Source organism: Trachymyrmex cornetzi, unplaced genomic scaffold (assembly GCF_001594075.2).
Source record: "Trachymyrmex cornetzi isolate Tcor2-1 unplaced genomic scaffold, Tcor1.1 scaffold511, whole genome shotgun sequence".
NCBI classification, from domain to species: domain Eukaryota; kingdom Metazoa; phylum Arthropoda; class Insecta; order Hymenoptera; family Formicidae; genus Trachymyrmex; species Trachymyrmex cornetzi.
The window spans coordinates 445,144-456,147 of NW_017299820.1; the positions used below are offsets into that span (position 1 = coordinate 445,144).

At 28.8% G+C, this 11,004-nt stretch overlaps 1 protein-coding gene across 2 annotated transcripts in view; it reads left to right on the top strand.

The window, feature by feature from the left end:
• Window positions 1–2,695: 2,695 nt before the first annotated feature.
• The window catches only part of Cep164 (centrosomal protein 164), a 20,474-nt gene continuing 12,165 nt past the window's right edge, over window positions 2,696–11,004 (top strand). The window contains exons 1-5 of one of the 2 annotated variants that reach the window (XM_018514569.1): window positions 2,696–2,932; window positions 5,921–6,169; window positions 8,099–8,881; window positions 9,179–10,047; window positions 10,343–10,762. In XM_018514569.1, the coding sequence (XP_018370071.1) occupies window positions 2,854–2,932; window positions 5,921–6,169; window positions 8,099–8,881; window positions 9,179–10,047; window positions 10,343–10,762 (2,400 nt within the window). In that variant the 5' untranslated portion in view covers window positions 2,696–2,853. The remainder of the gene's footprint in view (window positions 2,933–5,920; window positions 6,170–8,098; window positions 8,882–9,178; window positions 10,048–10,342; window positions 10,763–11,004) is intronic. The other variant, XM_018514568.1, reaches the window with a different exon arrangement.

Below are 11,004 nucleotides of genomic sequence, written 5' to 3' on the forward strand. Positions count from 1 at the left end.
ATATATATATATATATACATATATTAAAATATTAGATATAATGAAAATAAATAAAACCAACAATTTAAGTATAAAATAATATGAAACATCTATAATAAGTTAAAAAGCAGATACTTGGTAAATAAAATAATTAAAGATTAAGTACACAAAATATGATAAATATGATAAAAAAATTTGAATATCACGATTCCCTAACTTAAAAGTACAATAAAAGGAAATAGAAGGGCTCGAGGGAATAGGTTTTGGTCCAAGTGTGCTAATTGTTTAAAAATATTTCTCAATATTTTTACAAGTAGGACATTTCATTAAGAGACAGAAGAACAACGATAATCATTAAACGATGATATAATTCGTACGTTTCGGTTAGTCTTCTAACCTTCTTCAGCGATAATAGTAGACGCAAAAATTACATATTTAGTGTTCCTACATACACGAAAATAATCGAAAGATGCGAATTTATTTGTTGCGGTCTCCAGGAAAATCAACTAAGTTCTCTGTCGAGAATACATTTTCTCATGCTAGTTACAAGGCTGGATGGAATTCACGATGTCGGTGGCTTTAATTGCAAAATTGAATATAAGTATTTCTCTCTCTATATGGGAAAATGGATGTACAAAGAACTCACTCGTAACGGAAACTACAAACACATAGTGTAAACTGCTAATTCAATGTCTTAATAGCAAGGAAATCAGCAATTAAAGATTTTTTATCAAATTGTAAAATAAAAATATAATATGTACAGTACGAAATAATATGTCAACCATACATTGTCAAACAGTAAAATGACAAATATATATAGCGAATGTTGGCCGAGCATTTAAAATTTCCAACTTGTAAATATATTGAGAAATATTTTTGAACAATTAGCGCACTTGGACCAGCGCCTATTCCCTCGAAATATGATAAAGTTATCATTATGACTTTAAATTTGTAATTAAATACAATTGATATTTTAAAATTAATAACAAATTTTTTAATATTAATAATTTGAAAAGTATTTATGAATATTAGTAATAATCAAGATGTTAGTATTTCTTCTTCGTTTTTTCTAAATCATTATCCTATTAAGAATGCAATATCGGCAGTCATAAACTTTTAGTTTTTTTATTTTGTTACAATTTTTACAGAAATTTACAAGTAACCGATAATATTTTACGTTGAAACCATATGAATAAGATATTTTATCGAATATTATTTTAATAGCAAAACTGTATAGTTGCTTCCTCTATGCGTTAGAATTAAGAACCGCGTGATGCATTTCATAATTGTAACCAACCGACAGTAAAGTAGACATTGCTCAGTGGATTGCGCAAATTCAGAATTACTCCGATTCTAATTATTATATTGCAAAATATAATAAAAAATTTTGTAATTGTATCAATTCACACAGGCAATATACAATTTACACTAAAACAAAACTTACAGTAAAAAAGTTAAAATCCTGTTTTAGATATATAATATTAAACTATATAAAATAAAAAATTGAGATTTAAATAATAAAATTGCACAGATTACATAAAATAGATATTTAAAAAATTATAAGTTACACTATTATGCACAATATTTAATATTTTACTATAATAAAATTTTATTATACATTTTTGTTCGTTTGTTTGTCTAAATATATATCATTAGACTCCTGAAATATAGATATATCTTACTCTCTAAAGATCTCTAAATATAAATATATCTTACACTCTAAAGAAGATAATAGATATACTAACCTTTCGAAGAAAAACCCTTTCTCATTTATTGTGCACTAATTATTTTTATAAATATTTTAAATCTAAATCTATTTTTAAAGAATTATAATTAAAAATCCACATATGCCTATGTAAACATACATATGTTTATATGTATATTTATATAGATATATATACATATACGTACGTAAGCGTAGCACATCTTTGATTTTATCAACGAAGTTTATTACCTATAGTCGATAAAGATGTAAATCGAAACGTTTTAAAAATTTTATGTAAAAATATAACAATATATTTTCTTCTGTTTATCTTTTACATACGTAAACACATAAAGAAAATTATTATTAAAAATGTTATAAACTAAATATTTAATAATATAATATATTTACCATCATGGAAAAAATGTTCAGTTAAAATATGACCTTTCATTTGCTAAACGTTTATCAAATTACATAATCAATTAAATAATCTCCCTTTATGTAAGTACTAATATATATATATATATAAATATATATTATATGATATTACAATGAGTGATGCATATGTGCAGTTAAAAGTTACAATTTAAAAAATTCTACTTAGTTTTATTCTCACATTTACTTAAATTATTTTATATTTGTTTTAACAATTTATATTACATATCAATTGTATTACTAATATAACGATCAATGTTTAAAATGTGATAAATACTACTTTTATCAGCTTATAAGTCTATAAGAGTGAGCTTTAAAGTCATTTTCCATTCTAGTCAATCTTCGAAAGCCAAGGGTTCCGCAAAAAACATTTCATCATACCTATTGTACCTCGTTGACGAGCTTTTCGATGATAAGAATGATATTACTGTCATTGACAGTATTTCTTATTAGACAGCTGATTCCGCAGCTGGCAAACGGGGGGGCGCAACCAGCGTTCTCTCTTCCTATCTTCCTTCCTCTTTCTTTGCTACCACCGCCTACGTTCAAGCTGAATTCAACATTGACCGACGAGTAAGCTTCGCGCAGTGCAAGAGGCGCGTACGTATCGCGCACTAATATGGAAAAATGAGTCGGATCCTACACACCATAGTTTTCTCACTCATCGTACAAATATGGAAAACGTAATCGTGTAATGCAAACATTACGCTTACGGGGTGTTGGGGTGCAGTGTTAGCATGAGCATTTCTCAAGACAGCGCTGCTACGATCGTGTGCAGGGAGATTTTCGATGAGACGTCTCATCCAACAAATGAAGGTACGTGGAAATAACTAAAAAGCCTCAGAAATTTTCTTTTATTCCTCCTTCTTTATCATCGACCATGATGGATTCAATAGGTTGAACTCGTCGATTATTGGAGCAACGCTCATCTATAGGAGTAGGGCGTTCATTGCCAAACTGATCGATGGTGTGTCGTTTCCATCCGTAACACCCTGTGTCTTTGTGATATAGTAATTTACATGGTTCTTGTTAAGAGTGAGAGTTCTATTATCTTTCCTACGCGAAAGGACATCATTGGAAGATTTATCACACGTTACACACTTGATTAACAAATCGTACCTGACATCGTATTACCGGCAAACTGGGCCATTGTAAACGTTGTATGATATAAAGTGCTCGAGAAAGTTCATTATCGTTTTAACTCAAATTAGATAATAAAGCCTGGATCCTTTCTATTATAATAGAATCACCACGATTGTATCACCATGATAATTTCATTTTGATATCCTATATGTATACTTTATTTCTCTCCATTTGCTTCCTCTTTGTTTCATCATGTTGTGATGTCTGAATTTTTTGCAAGTCCAAAAACGTTACTGTATTTCTATATTGCTAGATATCTTAACCAATCGTAAAATTTAATAAGCAAAATTGTTTACTAAACTATTTTAACTGTAATTTTATTGATACTTTGATGTATATTAAATATAACTTCTCATTTTTAATTAGAAATTAACTAAAAATTTTTTTTAATTTTAAATTTCTTGCATCTCTAAATGGTTTGTACAATCACATGTAACTATTATGGAGTAGAGTATTCTTTTAGTATTTCCCTTAAGAAGCAATTGAAAAAATAGCCATATAATGAAGTAAACAAGCGACATTCCTAAAGAAGTGTTCCACTTAAAATTAGTCTAAAAGCAAAGAAAAGTGTAAAAGAGACCTAGTAGCAAGTTTCCTTGTTTATTTACATCACGCCTGGCGGGAATACCGAGCCCGTTCCCCAGCGCGCTCCGGAAAATCAATAATTCGCAGTGCAGAGAAAGTTTTGTCATAGCATTCGACCATCTTTATGTCCATTTCAGTCGTATAAACCCGTCTTATCCATCAGCCAAAATTTTTGAAACCATCGGTAGAATTTGAAACAACGAGTTTTGTCTGCCAAAACTTTTATTCATATAGATTAGTTCCATATAGTAGCTGGATTCACGATTAATCGAACCAGCAAAATGAGGACCAACACTTTGACTAGCAACTCGAGGGCAGATGGTAGCTCGACTTGCCCCCATACAGCAGCTACCACCACCTGTCCAGTCGAGACTGATGGAATTTTTTATTGAGGCCTTTTATACTTGCCGAACTTTTTCGTAAAGACTCTTTATGGTAAACCGAAATTTTGTGTTGATACTTGATGCTTAAACTACCTTACGGCATTTAATCTAAAGCTACCGATCATTTTTGTTCTCTCCGTCGGAAATTTTGATCACTTTTACTTACTCTAAAAAGATAATTTGAATAAAAAAACATTTCAGATATGATATTGACTGATAGACAGCAATCTATGTACACTGAGAAAAATGGTCTGGTTGGATTAAACAGTAATTCTGGTAGAAAATGGACGAATCAGAATTTTCTGTTTATGTCTATTAGAATTCTAGTTGAGATAATTTAACCAGAGAGAGAGAGAGAGAGAAATTTCTGATTCGTCCATTTTCAACCACAAAATTTTTTCAGTGTAATAGAAAAGGTTGAACACACTTGTACGAATAAAGTATATAATATAAAAACATATAATATTCTCAAAAGGTTTTTTCTTCAAAATATTTTCAAAAATACAAAATATTTTAATTTGCTATATGTGTATGTTTGCATATACGCAAGTATTTTTACGACTCTTTTTACTATAAATTTACTGTATATTTTGGTATTAATTAACAGAAAACAATCAAAGAACCAGTAAAATTTATTTTGTTTCATAAGATATACTGTACATTATATAAGATTTATTTAATTTTAAAGTCACAATTTATATCAATAATTAGCAGATTAAATCGTAATTAATTTTGAGTTTCATTATTATTTTCTCTTACTTAGTTATTTTATATTTATCCTATTTTGTGAAACAATAATCTTGCTCTTATATTAAGACTTCTGTTTTAACGAATAATGTTAAATAACCATAAGCGCATCACGCTACTACAACAGTTTTTACATGGAAAGAGATAACTTTGTGTTTTAATGCTTTTAACTCGGTTAATAGTATGATCAATGAATTGTACAGTTTATCTGAACTCGATATAATAAGATACAGGGATCCACTTTCTAGTGATTAAAGTTTACAAGGGCATTATTAATAAATCATGCTATACTGGATAAAAATACTTGATATGCTGTAAATAATTAAATTAACTTTACCTCGAATTTATCGAAGATTTTCTATCCTTTTATCGATTAATAAAATTTACAAAGTTACAAGCATTGAAATTATTACAATATATGGCAAGATTTTATTTTACAAATTAAATAAAAAAATTTTTATTTAAATACATATTTCTATTCAAAAATATTTTTATGACAAAAGGAAATAATTTTTATGACTTTTAGGCGCCATATTTCGTCGGCGTATGGCGTATCCTTACTATTGTTAATTAATTACTTTTTCTTTTATCAAATAATAATGACTTGAAAAATTGGCTCATTAACATGACAGACAATAGGTATTATACTTATCTACACGATATGTATTATTTTTTGATATATTTCAATAAAATATTTCAGTAATATTTTTTAAACATTTGTAAAACATTTTTAAATATTGCATTAAATATTGTGTTTCACAAAAATGTTGTACAAATATATATTGTAAGAGAAGAATTATATTTCTTGGACACATTTAGAATGATTTTATGAGATTTCTAAAATATTTTATCTTGCGATGAAATATTTTACAAATATTTCTAAAATATTTCATACTGCATGAGTAGTAATATAGTAATAATTTAATAGACAACAATGTAATTCCAGAGTTACTGGATTATGCAAAACGTTTGGGAATTGATCCCGATGCGGAACCACACCTTCTGGACTTGGCCCGTGAAGGCCTTATGGCAGCTCTTCCTAAGGGCTGGTCTCCGTGCTTCCATGAAGCTAGTGGTGCCTGGTATTATTACCAGGCATCCACTGGCACTACCACCTGGGAACATCCTTTAGATGCAGTTTATAGAGGACTCGTGGAACGAACTAGAGCTGGCAACAAAAGGCAACTAAGCCTTGGTATTGGTCATGATACTTATATTCATTTTATGAATATTTTACTTTATTATGACATTAAATCATATCTTTTTATATTTCTTTATCTTATATGCAATTTCGAATTAGTAAACACGATATTAAAAAGAAATACTTTTCTAAAACAAATTAAAAATCAGTTTGTACAAAATTACAATACAATTATATTAAAAATTCTGGAAAAAAACTAAATATAATATATATTGAATTTTTTATTTATAAAGAATATATCTCTTATACGCATTTTAAATTTAAAAAAGACTTAGAGACTGTTTCTTTATCTTATATTTTGATAACATAATGGAATAATTTTCTACAAGCTACTTTCGTTATGATCACTACTTCAGTTCCCGAAAGATTAAATTATTTTAAGTCGATCTTATGCCTAAATTCTAAGCAGAATCATAAGGCTTGTAACATATTTCCTATAAGACTTGTAAGAATTTTTAAATGCTTATACCTTTATTTAATATTTTTACAGACAGCCTTTTACTAGTCATAAAATTTACAAGAAATCGTAAATATTTACGAATAATCATACGTCTTACGTTATATACGTATAAAATAAGAATATTAGTCATAACTTCTTACAAGTTTTACAAGTCTTGTGATTCTGCTTAGAATTGACCCATTAATCGCGCATATACTACACTCTCATCATATAATGCTTACCACTATTGACGCGCGTCGTCCGAATACTTCACAATAATCAGTAACATCATACAACTTGGCAGTGCAATGTTTTGGCTTTGCATCAAAATTATGAAAAGTACAACTGTATTTTTAGATTATTCTACAACGTATAGACGATGAATGTCGTGCTGTAGCCGCTAACAAGAATTTAATGAATATATATTTAGTGTTTTTATTAAAAAAATATGTACCTATATTTTTTGTATATTAAAAGTCTTACATATATATATTAATATATTCTTTCAGGAGCACTCTGATTATACAACTTACTAAATAGAAAAAGTTATTAGACACATATATGTGATTTTTACATAAACTATTATACAATTACATAAAAATCAAAATTTATTTAAAAAACGTGGAATAAGATTTAATTATCAAGAAAAATAAAAACGAAAGCTAAAATTATATTTATGTTGTTTATAATAATTGTTTAGTTTAATAATCACATTGTAAAATAAAAGAGGATAACTTTAATATTTTTGTATTTAAAATAATTTTACTATTTCTATTATTTATATCAGTTTTCTGGATTGATTGGTTGAATCAATTTACTGAAATCAACGAACGGATGCTATATGCAGTTTATAACCGTAAATATTACGTAAATGACTAATAACTTCAAGACCTTGACTATTACTGACTTCGAACGCTTAGAGTCGCTCCTTATTTTTTGCAATATTCATGTTTTTATAATCAAACACTTTTATTGCTGAGACCTAATTTTTCAATTTCTGCTTATAAAATTTCAGTTGAAAATTAATCCCTTCCGCACTCAGTTGAAGAAATGAATTCCTCGACATTTGTAATTTTAATCTTTGATATTTTTTGTTTACAATTGTAACAAAGATCAAAACAAGTAATTTTCTTATATTTTGTATATAAATAACTTGATTCTTTTACATTCCAGATATTTTATTCTGTAAAAAAATAAAGAAAACCTTATATTTTTTTATATAAAATCTTGCATACATACTTTACAATTTTACTTACCTCTTACATCTATCAATTACAGATATACATTTAGGTTTACTCCACAAACATCAATTTATCAATTACAGATATACATTTAGGTTTACTCCACAAACATCAATTTTTACTTTAATATATTTATTAACATTAGTAACATACATTTAGTCATGAATAATCCTATTCTAAAAAACATTACAAAAAATGTAGTAATAAAGTAAAAACAGAAACAATTATTTTTTAATACCGTAGAAGAAGATTCGAAGACTACGGCAAAAGATCTTGAATCTCACGAGGACGCAACTTTACCGAAAGAAACAATTATCCCAAAAGAAACTGTTAAAGATATTGTTCATGCGAAATCTAGCATGGCAGGCACTAAAATTCCTATGAAACTGGCACCTTTACGGAAAACCGAAAAAATCGACAGTTCACGCAAGAGAGATCGTCCTTCTTCTTTCGATAGACTCCAATCGAGAAGGGAAAGTGATTCGAGATCCGACAATGTAATGTCCTTGTCGAGTGATCGGGCCGCGAGGGATTATACAAACTTGAAATTTCAAGATCCAAAATTTTATGAATGTCCTAAATTGCTCGAGATAAAGGATACGACTGCATCAACCACAACAATTGCAACGCCTCCGAAAAAAGAACTTGATCTGAAAGAGGTACTGAAGAGATCTGAGTCACTGAGCCCATGGCATGAGAAAGATTGGGAACAGCTTTCTAGCAAGTTCAATTCAGAAGAGAACATAATCGACATCGACAAACTCAGCGCTAATACATTAGCCAGACCAGAAAAACTTGAGAAATTCGACAAAGAAAAACATCCAAGTCAATTGGGTCAACAAAAGGAATTAACTCTTAGTGGTGGTGGTTCGATGTTTCTAAAAAGTAACAGGAGTAGAGACACCACACCTAGTCAAGATGGCGGCAAGTTAGAGGACTTCCGAACATTGACAATTTCTGACGAAACTAATAACGTTGCTGGTGACAGACTTAAATCCATTCTGAGGGAGAAACAACTTGAAGATGGTAAAATTGTATATATGTATATTTAAATAATTTTTTTCAATTTTTTTATTTTTATCGTGTTCTTTAATAATTATAGGTAATTATACCAATCCAACATAGTAGATAGTTTACTTGAACATGTAGAAATATTGTTATATTTAAAAAAAAAATAAAGCTATTTATATTTCACGATAAGTAAAAGCAAAAAGTAATAATTTGAACATGTAAAATAGAAATCTCAAGTATCTTTCTTAATCTTTCGATTATCATTAATACAATTTTATCACGGTAATCTGACTATTATTCAATTGTGAGTAGACGATCGACCATTGGATGAAGAACGCAAAAGCGTACGCTTTGATTTGGAAAAAGAGTTCAACATCAATTTTACATATTCCGAATCCGAGGATGATTGGGACTCCGAATCTGAAGATAAGAATCAACGGATATCGGCTGTAATCAGCAATAAAATTACTGGTTCCATTCTATCTCCGTGGAAATCAACATCGCAAAATTTCGAAGACAACAATGATGACAAAAACGACTATTCTAATGAAAAAAAGCAGAATAAAATAGATTTAGAGATCAACAAGCAACACTTGTCTATAGAGAAAATTGAATCCATATCAAAAAATCCGAAAATAATTGGCAAAAGATTCCTCGTGCAAAATGTTTCGGAAAATGAACATCGAAGTCAAATAACAAAGAATATTTTAGAAAGGGATAATAGTTTTGATTATCTACCTAATAAATTAGGCGAAAAAGTGAAAAATATTGATATAGTGTCAAAAAGCGAAACAGATTGTAGCACTGGGAAAAGTAGTGATTCCGATGAAATACGCAAAACAAAATTGATTATTGAAAAAGCAAGACATACAACAAATCTCTTATCGAATCGACAACTTGAAGATGATGAGTCATCTAATATATCAAGGTTCAATCAAAATTACGCACAGAAGGAGCGATTTGTGCGACCTAAGTTAGAATATTCTCAAAGTATTGACGATATGAAAATGAAAATGAATAGAGAACACGAAGAAGAAATTGAAGCTTTTAGGATTGAACTCGATATTAAACTGCAGGAAAGGAAAAAAGAACTTGAGGAAAATTTTGTGCAACAAAAAATTTTAATACAACAATTTTTGGATCAAAGATTAGAAGAAATGAAACAGGAAATGGCACAAAAGGTATTCCATTTTTATTACATTATGTCAGAAGTGTGATGTAAACTGTGAAGCTTATCTGAAAAAAAGATATAATACTGGTGTACTTATTGTTATTTTAAGATCTACATTTTTTCATTTTTATCTCGTTATGAATATTTATTTTTCATAGAGAAAAAACACAACTGATGATAAAATTATATGCTAAATACTAATTCAAAGTTCTAAAACAATTTCGTAAATATATTTTCTAAAATATCTAAAAATATTTGTCCTGTTAATTTTAAGTGAAATTTTATTAATTAAGAATATTTTTTAGGAAGAACAGGAGATACAAGTATTGATTACTGAAATGGATCAAGCTAGAATGGAAAATTTGAAGAAAGTCCGCACGGAACTAGAGATCTGTTACGAAAAAGAGAGACAAGAAATATTGACCAATCTAAAGACAGAACTTGACGAGAGAAAAAGAGAACTTCTGGAATTGAGGAGTCAAGAGATGGGTAAGCTAGAAAATGAGCATGAACGTGACCTTGGTGAAGAAAAGCTCGCAAAGCTAAACGAATATGAGATGAGAAAGCAACATAACGAAAAAATCGAAATCTTAAAGAAGGAACTGGAAAAGGAATTTGAAGACTTAAAAAACGAATTGAGAATGCAACAACGAGAAAAAATTACTAAATTTACCGAAGATCATGAGCAATGTCTAGCCGAAATTCTTCGCGACTTTAGAATGGATGTAAGTATTTAATACCTATATACTCGTATATGCCGTACATATTAAATAATTAATCCATTAATGGTCAATGTTCGTCCATTTTCAAGAATACAAAATTTATTATTATGAAGGTTTTAATAAATAATTTTTTTTTATAATCATATTCTATATATAACTGTTCACAAATATATCTTATAATCTATAACAATAAATAAAATGCCTATATGAGCCAACACAGGGTTTCAGTGTGTAAAATTTTTTTT